The following is a 23,325-nucleotide window of genomic DNA, read 5'->3' as shown; positions in this document are numbered from 1 at the left end:
GGAGCCGCACACAAATGAAATAGAAAAGACACAAGATAATTTGGGAATATGGGGGACCAGGCGAGCAAGTCCAACTCAGGGAGAAGGACTTCCACTGTGCTCAGGCCTCATCAAGCTTTTTATACTTAGAGGTAAACAAGGTAGTGGTTACCATAGTTACACAGTTCTTGTGAGTTTCACTTGTTTACACTGTTCTTGCACTTCCTCAGCCCATCTTCTTCCCAGATAAGATCTAGGGAGTGTTATAAGGTCAAGCTTAATTATGCTAAGAGGACTGTGCCCTCTAAGCCAGGACTTTTTGACTTTGCCTAAAATTTTCTTCCTTTTTACGGCAGAGTAGTATTCCACTATGTAAATGTACCGCAGCTTTTTTATCCACTCATCTACTGATGGACACTTCCCAGTTTTTGATGACATTCTCTTTGCAAGTTGTTCCAGTCAGCTCGAGTAAGATGCCATGCCAGTCTCACTTTGAACTCTTTAGGGTGTTTCCTGATTGGCTTGCCCTTGGGGCTCAATTCCAAGCACACTTGGTTTTCAGATGACTCACATCTCTCTCTCTGGTGGCAACAGTCAATGTTATCATCATACTGTACCACACTAGTGTTTCCTCAGACCCGACCTCCTTGTTTTAACTGTGTTTCAGCTGATATATAAGCAAACAACTTCTAACACGTTTTCAGCATTTTCTTTCATTCCCGCATCCTGGTCTGTGTCTGGTGTGGCATTTTATCCCTTAAAATTCAGACAGACCTTTCAAGATGGTCAGAGGCAGATGCTGAGCAGTGCTGGAGCCCCCCCCCCTCCCTTTGCTCTATTCTCTGGCTGTTCCCAGGCAGATGGGTGCTGTGGTTGGTTCTAGAGACTAGCATCTGTGTGTGCTGCTCCGCCATCTGGATTGTTTTGTTTTAGATTTTGTGCCCAAACATTGGAGTGCCCTCAAGTTCACTTGGTCGGGGTCCTCACAGGTTCAGGGATATTTTTGAATTTACAGGAGTGGAGTGGGAAGGCCTCTGGCATAGATGGTCTACAAATAATTGATTGAACCTGAAATATAGACATTTATCTTGCTGGTGTGACCCTTTTAGTGGCAGTGGAGGCATTTTCTATTCATGATTTGTCAAACTCACTCTTCATCTATTAGTCCAGAAATGTTCTCAGTCTTGATTTAATAATTGAAAATCGTGCAACTTATTTGTCAGCCTGTGAGCTCCATATTTACGTTAATTCTCATCATGAAATTGCATGGTTCAAGCACTCTACCACCATAAATGCAGCAGTGACGCAGGGGTGGGGGGTTGCCAACCCAGGGTCTTTTTCCCTTATCAGGTTGCTGACATTAATTCAGTCAGTTAATCATCAGTTTAAAAGTCAGCTGCTGTCACCAAAATGTAGGTGCCTTGTGCATGGATGCTGAAGAGGTTCCATCGTTAAAAAAAATTTTTAATATATGTATATATATATATTTTAATTTTTTTATGGTTTAAAGTATTACATATATCTCCTTCTTCCCCAATTGACCCCCCCACCACTCCCACCCCTGAGAGCAAGACCCCACCGCCCCAGTGTCTGTGTCCCTTGGTTATGCTAATATGGATGCATACAAGTCCTTTGGATGATCTCTAATGCCCCCGCCTCCTGTCATTTGTCTCTGGATCTATTTTTGTTCATCATTTTATGTTGATCATTATATCCCACATATGAGTGAGATCATGTGATATTTATCTTTCTCCGACTGGCTTATTTCGATTAGCATAATGCTTTCCAGTTCTATCCATGCTGTTAATTTGTCATTTGTTAATTTGTTGATGATAGCCATTCTGACAGGTGTGAGATGGTACCTTGTTGTTTTGATTTGCATCTCTCGGATGATTAGTGACTTTGAGCATGTTTTCATGTCTCTCGGCCTTTTGTATGTAAGAGGTTCCATCTTGGAGATGTTTCAGAGGAGGTGTGTTGGAATGACTGGGAACTCTGCTCTTTGTTGTCAGGAAGTTAGGCTCAGTACAATCACTCCTTTGACCACTGAGAAGATCCAGGTTTAGTTTCGGGGGCTTTTCCATCTTCTCTTTCTTCCTCCTGTCCTCTTTCATGGGGGACAGATGACCTTCCAGGTGGTAACTAATGCCATTTGTAGAACTTTTGCTCCCAGTACAGACAAAGGAGATGGGAACAAAATGTTTTCCTGAGATGTTAATTGCAGTGGGGGCCAGAAGGGACTTGAAATTGACTTCATCTTTCCCAGAAAAGGAAATGAAATGCTGGAGACTGTGGCTGCAAATCTTTGCATTTCTGGTGGCCTTGGCCATCCGGTGAGGATAATGTGTGGACTCCTGTGTGCTGGGGCCTGTGGCGGTGGTAATGAGCAGAGTGATGGTGTGGCCCTTCACGGGTGTGTTGTGGCAAGGTGCAGTTTAGGGCCCAGGACTCGTGTATGTAGTCCTGGTCAGAGCCCGAGGTAGAAGCTCCTAACAGTGAGTTCTGGAGCTACACGCCAGACTGTGGATGCTCCCTGAGCTCCTGGGGTGCGGGTGCAGCTGAAATTGCACTGAGACCCTGGAAAGAGGAGCCCTCAGCTCAGCTCTGAGAGAAAACCAGGATGCTGGAGATGAAACTTTGAAGATGATGAGGATAGGGTGACAGGAGAGTCCAAGCTTGAATTTAGACCTGGACAGAACAGGATGGTGGAGTGGGGTGGGCATAGTCTGGAATTCCTACAGCACAAGAGGCAAGGTGAGGGTAGGTGGGAAATAAAACTAGTGAAGCAGTCTGAGGCCAGCTCAAGGAGACTTTTCTGTAACATGTAGAGGAGTGTTGGCTTGGTCCCCTAGGAAATGGGAAGCTCTTGAAGAGTTCTAAATGGGGAGTGACTTTATTTTTTAAACAGTTTCATTGAGATGTCATTCACATACCATACGCTTTATCCACTTACAGTGTACACCTCAATGACTTTTAGTGTATTCTGAGTTGTGCAGCCATCACCACAGTGGATTTTAGAACACCTCCAGCACTGCAGAAAGAAGCCCTTCACCCTTATCTATCACTCCACATTCCCACATGTTCCCCAGCTTCAGGCAACAGCTGATCTCTTTTCCATCTCAATACATTTGCCTGTTTTGGACATTCCAGACATGGAATCATGCGGTATGTGACCTTTTGTGTCTGGCTTCTTTCACCTAGCATAATGTCTTCAGTGTTCATCCATGTTGTAGGATGTGTTAGTATTTCACTATTGTTTTCTTTTCTGAGTACTATTCCATTGTATGGCTATACCACATTAAATTTATTCATTCATCAGTTGATGGAAATTTGTGTTTCCACTTTTTGCTTATTATGAATAATGCTGCTAAGGAGTGATGTTTATAGGCCATTAAATGGCATTTTGACTACATCACTTGGGCTTAGTGCAGGATAGATTGAAGGGTATAAGAAGGGGCCAGGAGTATGTTGGGTAGTTACAATAATTTCTGTAAATTTTTTTTCAGACTTCTTAAGGTGTGGAATCTTGTGTTTTAGCTAAAATCCCATGCAGAGCCCAGATAAAATGGAACTACCCTTGACAGTAGTGTGAAGGGCCTAGAATCTCCTTTCCATGGAGGTTTTGCTTTTTTGAAAATGGCCAGAAGCTAGCCATAGTGGTCAAAGAGAGGTTTCCCATGAGCAGTGTGGCTGGCTGGAGGAGGAGGAGGCCAGGACTGAGTGAGCGATGAAATGGAGAGCTTGAGAGAACCAAAGAGTGGGAGCTGATGGCTAAGAGAGTGGAATATTGGGTTCTAACTTTTCTGATGGTGAGCACTTCTGGGTGGTGGGGATGGTGCTGAAGTGAGGTGGCCCAAGAACCTGGAGGGATGGGACCTGATTGGAAATAGTGTTGCTCAGAGTGACAGCAAGGCCTTGGACAGAGACTGTGATAGGGGCTCTGTGGAAGCCAGAGAAGGGGGATAGAAGGTTGTGTGGACCCAGGCTATGAATGCCAAAAAAGACTCTCCTCAGTGGGGGTGATATGGCTTGGAACAGCGGAAGGAGGGGAATAGGAGGAGGCAGGCTCATTTTGGGTGGTGGGCAGGAGGGCATGGTGGATTGAAGTCCTGCACTGAGGCCGCTGGGGGAGTTGTGTCCATATGGGAGAGGTGGCCTAAGGTAGGGCAGGGGGCAGGTAAATGTAGAAGAGGGGTGTTTACCGAAAGGGAACGATAGGAAAAAGAGCAAGAGTTTGGATGTGTGTGTGTGTGTGTGTGTGTGTGTGTAGGGAGACCATGGGTAGAGGCCCAGCCAGAGGGGTTCGTATTTGGCCCTTCCTTGACTTGGAGTCTGACAACTCTCTCTTGGTCCCTCAGCCTCCCTGTCTGGCTTAGACCACTTGCTGGACTGTAGAAACCCATCAGGGCACCAGAAGGGCCCTGAGGCCAGGCTGGTGGGATGAGCTGGCTAAAGGTTCCACTGGAGGGTGGGAAGATGGAAGACAGTCACAATGAGTTGGCCTTTTGGTCTGTGACAGCAGCATGGCATGGCTGGGGGATGGGAGTTCCTCTCCCAACAACCCTTCATCAGTCCCTCGCTGCAGTGTAATTGAGAACCGTGCTCCCTCTGTGTCCTCAGTTTACAGTGAGCCATCTAGTCCATTGCTTCTCAAAGGTTAGGGTGCACATGAACCCCTTGAGGGGGCGGTTGTTTCAGCAAAGATTCTGATCCTGCAGGTCCAGTTGGCCTGAGATTCTGCCTTTCCAACCAGCTCCCAGGACATGCTTGGAGCATCTTGGAATAGCTAGAGACCAGTCCCATTTCCAAACAAGTTGTTGCTGCTCAGCCCCTCTGTGTTGGTGTCTGGATGTGGGAATCTGGACAGTAGAGGGAAGCAGAATATCCAAGTGATTTGGCCTTATAATGTCAACTATTTGGGGGGCCTTATTTGCATAAGAAACTTGATAGCAGACCTGTTTAGGATGTGACAGGTTTTTCTCATAGCTCAGAGCAGGGTTGACGTGTTAGGAAAATCACCTGAACTGTACCCCCAGGTACAGTTTGAAGCAGGAGAATCAAAATAGTAAGATGGCTGTGAGCATTGCATCTATCCTTGAATTTCATTGTGAGCGAACCTTGTGTCAGGAGGTGATAGTTTCTGATGGCATTCTGAAAATGAGTTGGGCCGATGATGAAGATATCTTGGAGTTTGTTAGAGCAGCTTTTGTTTGTACCAAAAAGCTGATGTTTTTATGAATACATTTTCTCCCACAGAAATGGAATCCATGAGAGTTTTGTGGTGGTGTGCTAACATTTTTTTTTTTTAGAAATAAGTGGCAATGATAACTAATGTTAGATTTCTAATAAAGTTGCCTGCTACATCTCTGGCTCCCAGTGGGGTATGTACATATGGATCCTGAGATTAAACAAGGGCACTCAGAACTGAGGTTTCTATGAAATTCACACACATGTCATAACACTATTGAAGAGTACTTTCTCTTCTCTGACAGGCTGCCTACTTGAGAACTGTAAGTTTGTAATCAATAGTAGACTTGTTCTCTTCAGATTTCTGTTTGGAGGCAAGTCAGATTGTTGGAGCTGTTTGGGCAAAGGTATGACTGGAAATGAAGTGTCATCACTCACGTGTTTTAAGAATATTTTATTGTATAATATTTGATAGCTGAAGAATACTTCAGCACACATCCTATATAATAAAAGGCGAATATGCAAATAGACCAAACGGTGGAACAACCAGAACAACCAAACAACCAAACAATCGATTGCTATGACGTGTGCTGACCACCAGGGTGTGTGTGGGGCACATGGTGGGTGTTGGCCGCGGTGGGATGGTAGAGCAGGTGAGCGGGGCACCAGACCAATGCAGGGCGCCGGTCACTGTCATCAGGGTGAGCCTCTGGTGGTTACTGAAAATTCTTTGCTCCTGCGCACCGCAGTCCCACCCAGCACTTGCACCTGCTGTCAGTGCCGGCCCTGCTCACACCCGCAGCCGGCACCAGAGCTGCTGTTTGCACCCGCTGCCGGTGTCCGGCGCCGGTCCTGATCACTCGGAGCCATCAGTGGGTGCGAGCGGCAGCTGCCGGCCCTGATCACCCCTGAGGGCTTCTCCACCTCCCCCTGCTCCTGAGGGGTGATCAGGGCAGCAGCTGCTGCTTGCACCCACTGATGGCGCTGGCCCCCCTCGCACCCGCTGCTAGCGCTGGCCCCAGTTGATCCATGCCGTTAGTGAGTGCGAGCGGGGCTGGTGCCATCAGCTTGTGGGAGCGGTGGCGGCGGGAGCGGGGCTGCTGGCAGACAGGGGACTGGAGGTGCAGTGGGAGGGGCCAGCAGGGTTGTGGAGGATGGGCTGAGACCCGCCCCTGTGCCTACAGTGGCCTTGCGGCCCACAGTTCCTTTCAAGGTGCACGAATTCGAGGGCCCCTAGTCCTATATAATAAAATCCTAACATGCAAATTGACTGAACGACTAGTCGCTATGATGCACACTGACCACTGGGGGCAAATGCTTAATGCAAGAGCTGCCCCCTGGTGGTCAGTGCACTCCCACAGGGGGAGCACTGCTCAGCCAGAAGCCAGGCTCACAGCTGGCGAGCGTAGTGGTAGTGGGAGTCTCTCCCATGTCCGCGGCAGGCGGACATCCCCCGAGGGGGCCCGGACTGTGAGAGGGCGCAGGCCGGGCTGAGGGATGCCTCTCCCCCCCAAGTGCACGAATGTTGTGCACTGGGCCTCTAGTCTATATATATATAAAAGCCTAATATGCTAAGTGTCCGACTGATCGGTCCACCATTCGGTTGACCGCTCGAACAGTCGCTATGATGCGCATTGACCACCAGAGGGCAGATGCCCTGACCAGTAGGTTAGCCTGCTGCTGGGGTCTGGCCGATTGGGACTGGGCGAGGTGGGCTGGACACGCCCTGGAGCCCTCCCACAGTTTCTTCCTGGCTGGCCGGCCTCCATCAGCCTGATCGGCCCGATCACCAGCCAGGCCAAGGGACCCCACCTGTGCACGAATTCATGCACTGGACCTCTAGTCTATAATAATAAAAACATAATATGCTAATTAGGCCAGACGTCCTTCCAGACATCTTTCCAGACAATCTTCTGGATGAAGCCCGGGCTGCGAGGGAAGCCTGGGTCCCGGGTGCCTGCCAGCAGCCAGAGGGAAGCGCGGGTGCTAGAGGGAAGCTGGTGCTGGCAGCTGGGGGAAGGAAGGCCTACTCTTGCACGAATTTTGTGCATTGGGCCTCTAGTATATATATAAAAAGCATAACGATAAGATGAATGCCCAAGGATCTGCCTCTCGATTTAGATTAGAGCATCAGCTGTCCCAGAGGCTTCCTGTTTCCTGTCTTTACAAGTGTCTCCTGCCCCACCAGCCCAGAGACCACCACTGTCCTACCTTCTGTGTTGATCATCCCATTCCTCTCTCTCAAAGTGGCTCCTAGCTCATGTGTGTCACCAAGCAGCAGTGTCTGGCTTCCTTGTTCAAGGGCCTTGTCAAATGCTATCTTTCTACACCTCACTTAAAAAAAATCTTTATTAATTTTAGAGAGGAAGGAAAAATGAGAGATATAAACATTAATGATGAGAGAGAATCATTGATCTGCTGTCTCCTGCATGCCCCACACGGGATTGAGCCCACAACCCAGGCATGTGCCCCAGTGAGGAATCGAACTGTGACCTCCTGGTTCATAGTCGACACTCAACCACTGAGCCACGCTGGCTGGGCTGCACCTCACTTCTTTCTGTTAGGCTCGGCCTTGCTGTGTGTGCTGTGATGTTTCAGCAACCTCCACCACCAGACAGGCACTCAGAGCTGAATTTATACTGTTTCCCAAAATTTCCTCTTTTTTCCCTCCTAGTGCAAGAGAATGTTCATTTAGCAAGCAAAGTGAAAGTATACTTGAAGAGAAGAATCGAGCAGGCTGCTCAGAGAGCTGCCTTGGTCTTTTAGAAAAGCACAGAGACCGAAGTAGTGAGACAGCTGGGCTGTGTGGGCTCAGGAAACAAGTAACAGGGGCAAGAGAAGGGCCCTTGGAGGCAAGTTCAGGGGTTTGCTTGCTGCTCTCCTGTTTTCAAGTCTCGTGAGGAACCTTAGAGCTTAGGAGGAAAAAGCAAAGATGCACACCTGAAGGAAGAAGCCGCGGGTGTGCTCTAGAGCAGCGGTCGCCGACCTTTCAGACCTCACGGACCACCAGTGGCAACCGCTGCTCTAGAGAGAGAGAGAGAGCGCGCCTTCTCTTTTTTTAATGATGAAGAAATGAGAATTCTAGTTTTTGATTACTGCAACCATAAATTTTCCATAGCAACACCTCAAATGATAAATCAGTCTGTCGAGAATGTCTCATAAAGAAATCCCTTTTTATGTACAGTTAGATTGCTGCACAGTTTTTACTATTGTACAAACCAATGCTATGAATGTTGTTTGCATGTATCCTTGTGCACGAAGCCATTTATTTTCCACAAGATCAATTCCAAAAGGTAAAATTGGGGATGTAATGTATATATACTTAGTGCTTTGAAATGTGCATTGCCTAATTGTGTCCCCGAAGTCCAAATTTACTAGGTACACTCTCCATTACCAACATATAATGATTCTTTCCTCAAACCCTTGCAAAACTATTATCATTGTTTAATCCATGTCAACTTGATGAATCATGAATTATATCATTATTTATGTTTGCATCAATTTAATTGCTAATGAAGTTGAACTCATCTTTCATAAGCTTATTAGGCATTTGCATCTCTTCACATTGTGAATCTGGATTTGAGATCTCAATAAGTTTGTTTAATAATCTTGTTTGCATTTTATATTTTCTTACTCACCAATTAGTTTTGGAACTTGTATCACTCGTTTTATTGCTTACGTTACTTAGCATAATTTCCTTTATTATTCTCTCAAGAGGCTAGAGTTCTGTGAGTAATTTATTTACACATTTATTTTTAAGGATGGGAATGGCCACAGTACTTTCTGAATACTTGCATTTTTGAGAATGTCCTGGTTGATATGGACTATTGGGGTCTCTATCTTTTACTCTCAGATGGCATTATCGTCCTGGTGGTTGGTTGGCTTTCTTCCTTCCTCTGTCTGCCCTTCTGTCTGTTGTCACTCATTCATTCATCCAACACACAGCTGGGTAGCGTTTGACTGTGTCCTTGTTCTCTGCTGGCATTTAGTGGTATGGAAGAGAAGATGGGTGCCCTCTGTGTGGATTTCTTTTCCTAAATTTTCCTGGTGGTTGGCCCTTCCAGGATATCCCTTGAGCCTTTTGGTTGTCCATGGGATGTCCTCCTGAATGATGTCTTTGCTTATTGCCTTTTCTGTATCTGCTTTGATTTTTTTTTTTTTTTGGCAATTTCTGTTCTACAGGTGACTTCTAAGTCTCTGCTCTTTTTACGTATTGTCTTTTACTTCAAGTATTGGAAGAATTGCATGAGCTGATTTTTCTGAATCATTAATTTTTTTCTATAGTATTGGACCTGTTACTAACTACATTTCCTGTATGGTTTCTTTCTTAAAACAAATGTTAGATTATTTATTAAATAACTACACAATTAAAGTTATATATTATTTAAAGGCTTGTCATGTGAAAGAACTCCTTCACCTGTTTTTCCCCATTCCTGTCCTCTTCCCCACAAACAAGCACCTTTGACATTTTTTAAGCTATTTCTTTGTGTACTTTCTTTTCTACGCCTAAATAATAAACGTTTACTATTTCTTGATGTATTCAATTCTGACATTATTTATTTCATGTTACTATAGATGGGGTCTTAGCACTATTCACTCCCTACCCCCTCCATGTTTCCAGTATTATGATATCATTATTTTAATTGAATCAATAAAAATTATTTATATTGCTGTGACTCTATAACTGTTAGTTACCACTAAGCCAAGTTGTATCCTATGATTTTTTTTGTTTTTGTTGTTCAGCCTTTTGCTTTCCTGGGAAGTGTGTACTTGTCTTTCTTTTCTTCTTGAAATCTTGCTGAAAGTATTGTATTTATACCTCTTGCTCCCAAACCTGTGTGTCCTAGGCATTTTCTCTAGAGGCCTTTTTGTGGGAGCTCAGCCTCTCGCAGCGGTTCTCAACCTGTGGGTCGTGAACAAAGAAAATACATCCTGCATATCAGCTATTTACATTACGATTCATAACAATAGCAAAATTACAGTTATGAAGTAGCAATGAAAATAATTTTATGGTTGGGGGTCACCACAACATGAGGAACTGTATTAAAGGGTCGCAGCATTAGGAAGGTTGAGAACCGCTGCCTAGGGTCTCACCATGCCCCTCTGGGGAATGGTTGCTCCCCTGGCTGCCAAGCATCTTGCCTAGGGCTAGCCTTGATTTCTCTTCCGGGTCATGTCCATTGTTTTTCCGAGTCCTAGATCTTCCTTTTTTCTGGATTATCGTTGTTTTGCACAATAATTCTTCAGTGTTCAAATGTGCTTGTTGGCACTTGTACAGCATATAGACCAAGGCGGGCAGAGAAAAGAACCCCACCCCTCCTTTTTAAGACTTGCAAATTGAAGGAGCATTTTGAATCATTTAAAGAACACTATTAGTTTAAAATGCCCATGAACAGTTTTCTGTTACCAATTATGCATTGGAATACCAAAACTGAAATGTTTTAGTCTCTCCTTAAACTTTGCTACAGTTCACAATTATTAACCAGACATGTGCCAGCAGTGTGATAGATGTTGACTTAAGTCTAACATAGCTGTTGACTAGATAGTTGCTTGTTATTTCTGTCTTCAGGTAGCTTATGGTCTATGGAGCAATAAATGCACACAGGAGAGGAGAAGCCATTTACTTGGTGTGTGGAGTGGAAGAAGGCTAGTCTCTGGCCTTTCAAATGCCATGGTCCATTGCTTCTCTGTTAGTGGAGGGGAAATGGTTACTTCTCTCCTGTAACTCTTGAAATTTTGGAATTAGCCCCCATCAGAGAAAAAGCCCAGGCCACAGGTGTGATGAAAATTGGGAAATATAAGAAATTCAGTCAATACCTTGCTTTCCAATAGGGTTAGAAAATGGAGTGCAACATAACAAAAATTCTGGCTGCTAGAATAGTAGTTTGCCATGGATAGGGGTGACCAGTTTTCACAGAATCTATATATATAAAAGGCTAATATGCTAAGTGTCCACCCGACCAGTAGCTATGACACGCACTGACCACCAAGGGGCAGATGCTCAACGCAGGAGCTGCGAGTTGCAGTGACTTGGTAGTGGTAGTTCTCAGGTGACACACCCCGAAACCAGAGAGGAGGGAGCCAGATTTCTTGCGGGGCCATGCGATTCCATCTTTGGCTGTGGGTTATGTTGTTGCTGGGGCACTATCTGGTTTACTGCACACTTGTGTTCCACACCCTGTATGATAGCAACTTTGCAGAGTGCCCTCTTGCACTCCAGGACCCCTTGGGGGATGTCGGAGAGCCAGTTTCAGCCCAATCCCCGCAGGCCAGGCCGAGGGACCCCACCTGCAGGAGGGACCCTGCTCACTCCACAGATGCCCTTTGAGCCATGGCGCCACTGTGGCTGGCCGGAAAGGGACCACGGGAGGTTGGCTCCAGGGTGTGTCCAGCCCGTCTCGGCCAGTCTCGCCCAATCCCGCCCCACTGGCCACCTTCTAATTAATTTCCTTTCAGTGTGCACGAATCCGTGTAGTGGGTCACTAGTTAGCATATATAATAAGATGTCACAGGATTATACTCAAACTTGCTCAGTTGTCTCCTTGTGTTGCAGCATCTTTCAATGCCTGTAGTGGGGGTAGTCCTGACCATTGCCATTGCCCTCCAGTGTCTAGGAATGTAAACCAGTATAGAATTCTGGTTAAGAAAGGACCAGTTATCAACCAAGTAATGCATAATGAATAACCACATTAAAATGTAGCTTACTTCAGCCCAGCCAGTATGGCTCAGTGGTTGAGCTTCAACCTATGAACCAGGACGTCATGGTTCGATTCCCAGTTGGGGTATATGCCTGGGTTGCAGGCTCAATCCCTAGTGTGGGGCATGCAGGAGGCAGCTGATCAATGATTTTCTTTCATCAATGATGTTTCAATCTCTCTCCCTCTCCCTTCCTCTACATGCCCTTGACCGGAATCGAACCTGGGACCTTTCAGTCCACAGGCCGACGCTCTATCCACTGAGCCAAACCGGTTTTGGCTAAAAAAAAATATTTTTAAAAAACATGGCTTAACAAACGACAAGTGCTGGCGAGGATGTGGAGAAAAAGGAACCCTTGTGCACTGCTGGTGGGAAGGCAGACTGGTGCAGCCACTGTGGAAAACAGTATGGAGTTTCCTCAAAAAGTTCAAAATGGAACTCCCATTTTACCCACTAAACCCACTTCTAGGACTATATCCCAAGAAATCAGAAACACCAATCAGAAAGGATATATGCACCCCTATGTTCATAGCAACACAATTTGCAATAGCTAAGATTTGGAAACAGCCTAAGTGCCCATCAGCAGATAAGTGGATTAAAAAAATGTGGTACAACTACACAATGGAATACTATGCTGCTATAAAAAAGAAGGAACTTTTACCATTTGCAGCATCATGGATGGATCTGGAGAGCATTATGCTAAGTGAAATAAGCCAGTCGGAAAAAAACAAATATCCCATGGTCTCAGTCATTTGGGAAAAATATTGAACAACATAAACTGGTGAACAAAAATAGATCCAGAGACAGAGAAACACTGAACAGACTGTCAAACCTCAGAGGGAAGGCAGGGGAGGATGGGGTAGCGGGGTAAGAGATCAACCAAAGGACTTGTATGCATGCAACTATATATATAAAAGCCTAAGCGACTGGCTGACCGGCCAACCGGCCGACCGGCTGACCATTGGTAGCTATGATGTGCACTGACCACCAGGGGGCAGATGGTCAATGCAGGAGCGGCTGAGCGACAGCAACTTTGCAGAGTGCCCTCTCGAACTCTGGGACCCCTTGGGGGATGTTGGACTGCTGATTTTGGCATCCCCACAGCAGGCCAGGCTGAGGGACCCCACCGGTGCACGAATCCGTGCACCAGGCCTCTAGTATTAGCATAACCAATGGACACAGACACTGGGGCAGTGGAGGCTTGTCCTGGGGGGTGGGAGTGGCCAGGGAGGGGTTGAATGGGGGAAAAAGGAGACATATGTAATACTTTAAACAATAAAAAACAGAAAACAAAAAACATGGCTTACTTCAAATCATTAAAATGTTTCTGGTTTGGGCTCCCTCAAAGTAACATAATTTAGCTGTAGGTAGTTATTTTAGGAGGTCTTCTCAGGAAGCACAGTGAGGGGTAGAGGTAAGACAGGGAGGGCAAAAGCCTGCAAAGCGTGGGTTGATGATTCCTGGGGACCCTCTGGGGGACTGTATAGCACATGTCCCAGAATTGGCCCAATGAAGGTGAGGAGGCTGGGAGTTTGAACCCCAGAACTGTCATTTTTCAGTGACTGAAATCACTTCTAGAGGCAGTAACTTCCTGATAACTTCTGGCCAGCCCTGCCTCAGGCCCAGCACCCTCCTGGAGCCTGGTGGGATTTTCAGGCAGAGACACAGCTGCTCCAGCTCAGAAGTCTTGGGCTTGCCTGCTGTTGTCCACTGACACTGCAGGTGACTTCTGGGCTGGGGGACACATCAGGCTCTGACAGCATCTGCTGCAGGGGGCTAACCTGGGAGATTTTAGGGCAGCTGCACTGACAGATAAACACACATGTGAGCTGACCTCAGACACCTTAGCATGACCTTCAATGGCCTAAAACAAACTCCCTCTGGGGCCTGAAGGCTGGAGCTGTTCCAGCATGTGCTGTGCAGTGTGTAGACCAAAGGAGACGTAGCTAAGTAAGAAAAATGGGAAAGGCAACTGAACACCCCACTCCCACCCCTGTTATTTTTGCACGCCTAAGAGGGTTTTCGTAAACAATGGGGAATTAGAAAATAAAATTAGCTTGCATGATTTCAGATGGGAACAGATGCCTGCTTGCTTGATTTTTTAAAAAATTCCCACAAAAACCTCAAGCAGAGTTAATAATGTATGAAAATTAGGTACCATGTGTGCACTTTGCTTCATAATGTTCTTATTAAGCAGCGAGTTGATTTAAAAATAACACAATGTGACAATTGACATAATGGCAGACTCTGTGGTGTGTACGGAAACATTCTCTACGAATGTTCTATCAGGTTTTCCATTACACAAGAACATTTATAAAAAGCTTTCAGAATTATCATACACTATGAAATTATATCAATTTACAATTCAATGACACGAACTGCCCCAATACAGATTACAATTGCTTTTTAAAATATGGCTTAGCCAGCCCTGGCCAGTGTGTTTGGAGCATCATCCTGTACACTGAAAGGTCTCAGGCTTGTTTCTCGGTCAGGACACATACCCCGATTGCGGGTTTGGTCCCTGGTTGGGGCACGTACAAGAGGTAACCAATCGATGTTTCTCTCTCACATTGATGTTTCTCACTCTCTCTTCCTCTCTCTCTAAAATCAATAAACATATCCTCGACTGAAGAATAAAAAAAAATAGCTTAGCCAACTAGAGATAACTATGGAAGTAGTTTTCTACTGGTTGTCTAAAACTCCACAGTAGATTCACATCTCTGTTGTCTCAAATTTTTGCCAATAGCATTTGCTGATTGGAATTTGCCTTCTCTTCTTTCCCCTTTGCACCCTCTGCCACTCTGGCTTGCAAGTAGCAGAAAGACACAGGGAGAAACAAAGGGTCATAGACCCACAGGTTTCCAATAGCTCAAGGGATGTCCTGGTTCTGAAGGCAAAATGAGTCTCTACGAAGTTGACACATGGGCATTGGACCAGCAGGTGGAAGTATCCTCTTCTAGAGTTTGAGTGTAAGCCTCTGTCATTCCCTAAAGAAACCACTTACAGTGGTGTCGCAGTCCATGATGGAAGGGCAGCTGGCTGCTCTAGGTGCTGTGCTGGTGCCTTTGGGTTTATTATCTGCAGGATAGTGCTGACGGTTACCTCCCGTTGATGGGGTCTAGCAGAGTGCACCACCGAGGCACAGTCAAGTCCAGTAATCAGGAGGTTCATTGCTGATCAAATATGTATGTATTAGAGGCCCAATGCACTAAATTCGTGCAAGGGCCTTGGCTCTGGCCCCCCGCCCACCACCACCACGCTGGGAGGCCTCTGCTGCCTCTGCCGCAGCCCCCACCCTCTGCGGCTTTGTCCGGAAGGACATCCGGTCTAATTAGCATATTACGCTTTTATTATTATAGATGTATTCTACAGCAAGCTTTACATTGCCTTGAAATGTTTAGTTATTCAACAAGACAAATATCAGCTCATTTCAGATCTCAAATAGCTGCAGGGTGAGAGAATGATCCCACAGGGCAGTTTAAGTGATTTGACAAAGTCAGGACATTTTGTGCTGGTGGTGGGAGTTGACAGGAAAGACAGTGAGCACTGAGGAAAGTTTGAAAGCTATTGACACGAGTTAACGGGCTAATGGGTTTGGGGCATTTTGTGGAAGGGACCCGGGCTGGCATGTCCTTCCTTGGCAGCTTCCTGTGCTTGTCCAGTTGTGCCTCCTGACATCACCAGGGCTGCAGGTGTGGGCCAGCACCCTCAGACTCATCGCACCTTGCAGCATTTTAAAGCGTAATTGCAGAGGAGACATTTGATCTTTATGACTTGCACCATGAGGCTTTCTTGGAATCTTTGCAAGGGGTTGGTTGGAACAGAACTTTTCCATCTACACTATGGTCTATAAAAATCATAGCAACTGACTTCATGAGGTTGGAGTTTTTCTTTTGTTATTTTCTTCACTCTCTAATTAGGTTTTGCTCATATGCAGGACAGAACAGTCTGGCAGGAAGCATTCAGTATTAAAATTACTCAAAGGCAGGGCTGTGCCTGGCATGGCCCTAGCAAGAATAGAGAGAGGGTTTGCTGCCCTGGACCCGTTGCCAACCCCAGAAGCCCCTGTCCAGGTGAGCATTGGCTCCGAAAGGAGGCCAGGTCAGCTGGGCACTTGGCAAGGAGTTCAGAGACCTGGCACTCTTCCCAGCCTGGCTGCTGCTGGATGTGGCCTTGGGCGTGCTCTCTCTCAACTGACCGCACCTCCACTGCACTCAGAAGCAATCTGAGGAGAATAACAAGAGTATCTGCCCTTGACTTCTTGGAATGCCAAAGGTGACAAATTGTCAGAATCTAAGGGGCCATTTATTTCCCAAGTGTGAAGACAGGCTTTAAAGAGCTAAGATGAACATTTCAGGTTATGTCCATGGGCCTTTGAGGAAGGAGGCCCTCTTTTGTGTGTGTGTGTGTGTGTGTGTGTGTGTGTGTGTGTGTGTGTGAACAGTAGGCTCAAAAAAGAGAAAGAGTGAGATCTGCAATGGTGTTCCTGGGAGTTCTGAGGAAATACGAAGACATTAGCGAGAAGCTGTAACTTCTCACCGTCAGTTCCCCAAATCCTGTTGGAAGCAATTTTCAGGCACCGTCTCATTCTGCGGGCCCCTTCTATCAGGAGTCCTGGGCACCTGTTTTGCAAAGAAATCGGTTTTCTAGAACCCCTTCAAGACTGTATCTAGTGCCTAACAGCCTGGTAGGATGACGTTCCTGGGAGCCAGGCAGGGGTGTTGGCGACAGCAGACACAGGTTGTCTCTGCAGCTCTGTGTAAACCCTCCCAGCCTGGGTGGGTGTCACCAGCTGCAGGGCAGCCCACCTGCCTGAGCTTCTCCTGGAGTGAGCGGCATGTTTGGGAGGCCTGGAGTCTGGCTGTCCATGAGCACGGAGCGCTCACATTTATTCATCAAGGTGTTCCTTGCAGTTCATTAGTGTCCACGGAAGCCTGAAGTTACTTTGTTTGATGTCCTTGTCACACCGGGCCATCCTGCAGTGTGAAAAATGCTTCAGAGGTGCTGTTTTGGGTGTGAAAGAACAGGACAGGTAAGAACGATTCCCTGTTTACTTGGTATTTCACACGTCTCAGAGCATGGGCACATGCTGCAGTCTGTTCGCAGTGCCCTGGGCAGTCAGCCCGGGAGGTGGCAGCCTGTCATTTATTGAAGAGAGGTGGAGGCAGGGCGGAGGAAAGGCCTGCCCAGGAGTCTCTGCTTTTCTCTCTCCTGAGAGAATGGACTCACCTGTGGTGCACACTGCTGTGTGGGCCCCGTGCTGTCTCCTACTCTCAAATGCTGGTGAAGTGCTGTTTAGTCCCATAGCTGACATAAGCAAAATGTGGTACTTCCCTTCCTTCCAGGGCCATCACCTGGTCATTCTTCAAACAAATCAGTTCCTATTCATTCATTTCTGCACTCATTCATCCAGTGCTCTGTGTGTGCTACACTGTGCAAGCCACACCACTGTGTTCTCTTACTAATAGGGAACTTGTGAAAAGTGTGTTCCCAGGGCTCCCCAGTCTTCTGAGCTCCGTTGCCTTGTCTGGTCTGTCCTCCAAGTGTTTGGTGACAGTTACCACCAGTAGTACATTGTCTCACCGGCCACCCCGATATGGGGCAACTCCAGTTACTGCCGATGGTGCACCCTAACCATAATTCACCTTTGCTCTTTCTGGCTTTTCCTCAGAGGTCCCACCCTCACCTCGGCCTTTGCTCTTCAGGCTCCTTGTGCAGCCCTTGACTTTCCTGTCTTCAGTCATCTGTCTGTCAGTTTCTGATCAGATGGCCCGCACTTCCTTATACTCCTGCCTTAATGTGTTGACAGTGAAGAGAGAATACACAGAGGATGATGCTGGTCTCTGGAATTTGAATGCCTTCTTAGCCCTCCATCAGGCCTTGACTCCCACCCCATCCTCAGCCCCAACATCCACTGGCCCTCCCTCACCCGCCTATACCTCAACCTCCCTGAACTTGGGGCTCACCCACTTCTTGAGGCCCACCACTCTCTGGCCATCCTGCGCTCCTCGCCGCAATGCTCTGATGCTGATTGCTTTCTTTGGCTGCCCCCTGCTCTGTGGCTGGGCTCTGGGAGTCCCTGCCCTGTCTGCCGAATGCACTTGCCCCTGATGCTAGCAGCTGGGCTATGCCCTGTTCCATGACTGCCCCGAATCAGTGGTTGAGCTTGGGGCCAGCCTTGTCTCCCTTACTCTGGTATGCCTCTTCTACTGCCATTCACAGGCCACACAGGACAAGTACCAGGCACACTAGAAAGCTGTCTCTAGGCCCATGTTTCTTTTGTGGCTTCCTTACCGCACTTCCTTATGTAGCCTTGTTCCCAGTTGATTAAAGCCAAATGATTGTTGTATTTGATCCATGCCACTTCCTCAGCGATCAGGGCAAAACAGATAGGTGAACTGAGGTCCTGCAGAAGCTTGTTAAATCACCAAGGAGCTGGACTGTGCTAGGGCCAGTTTTTCTTTAAATTAGACAAACGGAGATGGCCCTGAGGTCCCTCCCTGCACATTTTCTACCAATAGAGACAGGTGCCAAGAAGAATGACAGCTTGGCCGACTGTAAGCTGCAGGTAGACTGGCAGGGTTGCCGGCAGCCCCAGCTTTCTCCACTTTAAAATGGGATTAAAATAGTGCCTTCAGACCTGCCAGGTGCTTAGAACAGGGCCTGGTTCGTTGTAAGTGGGGACCCCAGTTATTCACCTGGTAGACAGTCAGCTCCAGGAAGCCAGGCCTCTGCATGGGCCCCTCTGCGTCCCTAGAATAGGGCATGCCTTGTAGCTGGTGCTCAATAAATATCTGTTAAGTGAAGTTCCTAGATTAAACAAGAGAGGGCCTATGGCTCCTTGGGAAGAATATGGAGTTTGGTATCTAGAGGCCTGGAGTTTGGTCCCATCTCAGCCACTCATATGCTGAAAAACCTTAAATAAGCCCTATAACCTACTGAACATCCTTTTTCTCATTCATTTCAGTGGGCATGTTATATTTTGATTTGGGCAAACCTACCTGAGTGTGGCTTACACAGTACGGAGCTTGATTAACCTCCCTGGTAGGACAACTGATTCCCTCACTGTGGTCCTGGACGTCTGTGTACCCTGGACGTCCCCTCCTCGTTCAGACAGCGTGGCCTGCCATCATTCCAAAGCTCCGTTTTCTCCTGTCTCCTTGCCCCTGTATTTATGAGGGAGGACGCCTTTCTGTGAAGCCTCCCTGCAGCCCGTCAGGCCCTGTTGGCTGTGACTTCTCTCACGTGCCTGGGTGGTAGCAGGGTCAGGCACTGCCATGTCTGAAGTAGAATGCTGCCGTGCCGGCAGGGAGGGAGGAAGGAGCGTGGAGGAGTACTGTATGTGTGGTGCAGGCAGCTGATGGTGGCTTCTCCAGGGGACGCTGGTAATAATATACCAGTTATTGGGTTGTTAAGAGCAAGCAGGATCACACGGTGGAAGTGCAGCATGCGGGTCCATAACAGGTGACCCATGTCTATCCCATGGACATTACGTTTGATACATGTTTAAAAATAATTGTGAATGCCCTAAAGTGGAGCCTATTCTCTCCTATGTCCCACAGTCTCCACTATGCCCTATTGTCTTATACTTAGTTACTTCACTCATTTTGCTACCTGCTTGGTTCTTCCAGGCATTTACGTTTGTAGGCCCTGTGGTAAAATATTGTAATATCCATATTCGACTAGTTTATTCTTTCTTATTTTTGTCTCTTAAAGCTTTTATCTAAAGTTTGTACTAACATTCTCAGTGGGTGTTGTTTAAGTGATCAACTCAAACCCAAAAAGTTAAGCTCCAAATTGTTAAGCTGGCTAAAGTCATTTAAAACAATAGTGAAGTATTTGGGGCTTTGTTTTTGTTTTGCACTGTACATCTCAAAGTGCAAAGATTGAAACTCCAAACCCTGTAATCATCTAGTTTATCCTTATGTTACACAATTAGAGCAGGAATATCTTAATTACAATGAAAATCCCGTCTTTTCTCAGTGGATTTAATCACGAGTTGGGACAGTTTGGCTCTAGATATCTCAGTCTCCCCTGCTTTGGTCCCCCTTTTCTGAGATCCACCATGAGAGGTACAGGCTGGCCATAGGATGGTTACCTGTTCGCGGCAGTTTCTGTGTGCCCAGAGCTGCCTCGAAAGGTTGAATTTCTCTCTGAGGCACTAGAGCCAGTATGGTTTGGACACTCTCATCATCTCATAAAAAAACAAGCAAACAAGAAACCAAAGGTACTCCATTTCAGTGCCTGTAGACCACGCGTTCTCAGGGCCTGCTGTGGTTTCTGTTCTCCTTGACATGCATCTAGTTGAAAGCTGCTGACATTATACATGAGTCTATATGCAGTACCAATTCTCTCCTTCCTCTTATTCTTTCTTTTCTATTTGTTTCTTCAAAAAAAAAAAAATCAACTGCTTTCTTGCCTTGAGATGTAAATTCCACATTGTGGTGCATTGGAGTTCAGTTTTCTGAGAAAAAGCTTAAGTTTATTAGGTGGGTTCACAGTGTTCTCATAGAAATCTTTACTCTGAGGCATGGAGCCATATGTGGTTAGGATTGTTTTAAGATAAAGAATGTAAGAGGATCAACATTACACTGTTTACAGAAACTTGGGCTGTGCCTATTGCTTAAATAATTATCGCACCTGATTTACAAGCATGGTCCAGGATGGGGTGGAAGGTCCAACTGGCTTTCCTGGCGCCTCTGAGTCAGTGCGGAATCAGAGGGGCGCTGGGGGCGGGGGCTGAGGAACCGGCTATGATTGGGAAGTGTTCCCCATCACCCTTCCAGGATCTGGCTTCTCAACAACATTAAAGAGTAGAAAGTGACTAACAGGTTGGATCACAAACAGACCTCTGCATGAGATTGACTCTTAGCAGTGAGGGGAGGCTTGGTTTGGTTATATCGCTGGTTATAGTCACATTTTCTGTATTTACTCGAAAGAGGGAAACAAAACATGATTTTGAAAATAAAAATCATGCTTTTTCAGTGTCTAACTTGGATACATTTATGATTATATATATTGTGTATATATATGCGAAATCTGTAGCTACACACACACATAATGAACACATGTATAAACACGTATACAGACACTGATGTAAATGTAAACTGCTGGCGGCAGAAGGCAATGTATCACAGTTCACTGCAGAACATTGATTTCCAGATGTTTGGATTTCATGAACTAGGAATAAAAAAAAAAAAAAAAAAAAAAAAAAAAGAAATGGGCACATGCCCAGATTGCAGGCTCGATCCCCAGTAAAAAGCATGTAGGAGGCAGCCAATCAATGATTCTCTCTCATCATTGATGTTTCTATCTCTCTCTCCCTTCCTCTTATTCTTTCTTTTCTATTTGTTTCTTTAAAAAAAATCAACTGCTTTCTTGCCAACTTCATGTTTTCCAAGATCATTAGAACATTTTTTTTGGGGGGTGCTGGATGTTAACTACACTTATTGTGGTGATCATTTCACAAAACAGTTGACCCCTGGACAACACAGGTTTGAACTGCATTGGTCAAACATATGTAGATTTTTTTTCAATACATACTATAAATGTATTTTCTCTTCCTTATGATTTTTTCATAACTTTTTCTTTTCTCTGGCTTACTTTATTATAAGAATATAGTATATAATACACATTACTTCAAAATATGTGTTAATTGATGGTTTATATTATCAGTAAGGCTATTAGTAATTAAATTTTGGGGAGTCAAGTTATACATGGATTTTTGATTGCACAGTGAGGGTGTCTATGTGTGTGTCAGGGCCCCTAATTCCTGCATTGTTCAAAGGTCAACTGTGATACAAATACTGAATCATTATTTTGTGTACCTGAAACTAATGTTATATGTCAATTATATCTTAATCATATATTTAATTTAATTAATTAATTTATTTAAAGAGAATGCATTTTTTAAAATATAGTATATTTCTTTATTGATTTCAGAGAGGAAGAGAGGAGAGAGAGATAGAAACATCAATGATGAGAGAGAATCATTGATCGGCTGCCTCCTGCATGCCCCCTACTGGGGATTGAGCCTCCAACCCCAGGCATATGCCCTTGGCAGGAATCGAACCTGGGAACCTTCAGTCCGCAGGCTGACGCTCTATCCACTGAGCTAAGCCGGCTAGGGCTTAATCAAATTTTTTACATGAAATTTGTATTTCATGTAAAAAGCACATAACATTAAATTTACCATCCTAATAACCATTTATTTGTTTATTTTAAAAAATATATATTTTTATTGATTTCAGAGAGGAAGAGAGAGGGAGAGAGAGATAGAAACATCAATGATGAGAGAATCATTGATTGGCTGCCTCCTGCATGCTTTTTACTGGGGATTGAGCCTGCAATCTGGGCATCTAACCCAGACTGGAATCTAACCATGACCTCCTGATTCATAGGTCAACGCTCACCACTGAACAACACTGGCCAGGCCCTAATAACCATTTTTAAGTTTTACAGTTGAACAATGTTAAGTACATTCACATTGTGCAGTCCAGGATCATTTTGCAAGAGAGAAAGAGAGACTCCCATCTACTATCCTCATCCTATATAATAAAAGCCTAATATGCAAATTGACCGAATGGCAGAATGACTGGTCTCTATGATGCGCATTGACCACCAGGGGCAGACACTCAATGCAGGAGCTGCCCCCAGCCCTCAGGCCCCAGGCCAGCCAAGGTGGGTGCCAGCAAAGGGCCCCCTAATCGCCCAGCCGTCGCCCCACAGATCGACCCTGATCACTGGCCAGGCTTAGGGACCCTACCCATGCACAAATTTTGTGCACCAGGCCTCTAGTCATTTCATAAAAGAAAGAGCAATTTAACATCAAAAGGGAAACAAGGAAGGCTGTCATCGTAGCTGCAAGAAGTTCCTCCCTAACCTGTGGTAGAATAGTACAGAGAATCATAATCATGCAGGGAAAAGAAATAGTACAGAGAACAACATAGCCAGGAATTCTGTACAACCATTACTCTGATTTTTAAAATGGCTAACCTTCTGTCGTCCTTGCTCCAGGTCTTTCCTGCTTGAAGTGACTGCACATGAACTGTTTGTTACCAGGCCATGGTGAGACAAGAGCTTTCACTAGAATGAAATGAGCCATACCACTAAGCACACAGTCCGGTAGCTGATACTTTTTCACAGCAAGTTTTTATTGAGGAAGGAAGTTGTGTGTTGGTTTACATCCTGGCACGAGTATCTTATCATCAGTGGTCCAAGTGCCAGTAGCAAGCAGTTCATGTAGTGGCTCTGGTCAGCAGCCCTGTCCTAGATCTGGTTGTGTTTTTTTTTTTTTTAGTTCCTTTTTTTTAAATTTAATTAAATCTTTATTGTTCAGATTATTACATTGGTTCCTCTTTTTTCCCCACCATAACTCCCCTCCACCCAGTTCCCACCCCACCCTCAGCCCTCACTCCCCACCCACTGTCCTCATCCATAGGTGCACGATTATTGTCCAATCTC

The 23,325-nt window shown here is 45.8% G+C and overlaps 1 protein-coding gene across 1 annotated transcript in view; it reads left to right on the top strand.

Moving 5' to 3' along the window:
• DTD1 (D-tyrosyl-tRNA deacylase 1) overlaps positions 1 to 23,325 on the top strand; it is a 163,794-nt gene that overhangs the window by 122,893 nt on the left and 17,576 nt on the right. The window contains exon 5 of the mRNA XM_014530112.1: positions 16,776 to 16,894. Coding sequence (XP_014385598.1) covers positions 16,776 to 16,894 — 119 coding nt within the window. The remainder of the gene's footprint in view (positions 1 to 16,775; positions 16,895 to 23,325) is intronic.

This window comes from Myotis brandtii, unplaced genomic scaffold, assembly GCF_000412655.1.
Source record: "Myotis brandtii unplaced genomic scaffold, ASM41265v1 scaffold72, whole genome shotgun sequence".
Lineage (NCBI taxonomy): Eukaryota > Metazoa > Chordata > Mammalia > Chiroptera > Vespertilionidae > Myotis > Myotis brandtii.
Note: the sequence above shows the minus strand (reverse complement) of the source record. Positions and strands in the feature narration are given on the sequence as shown.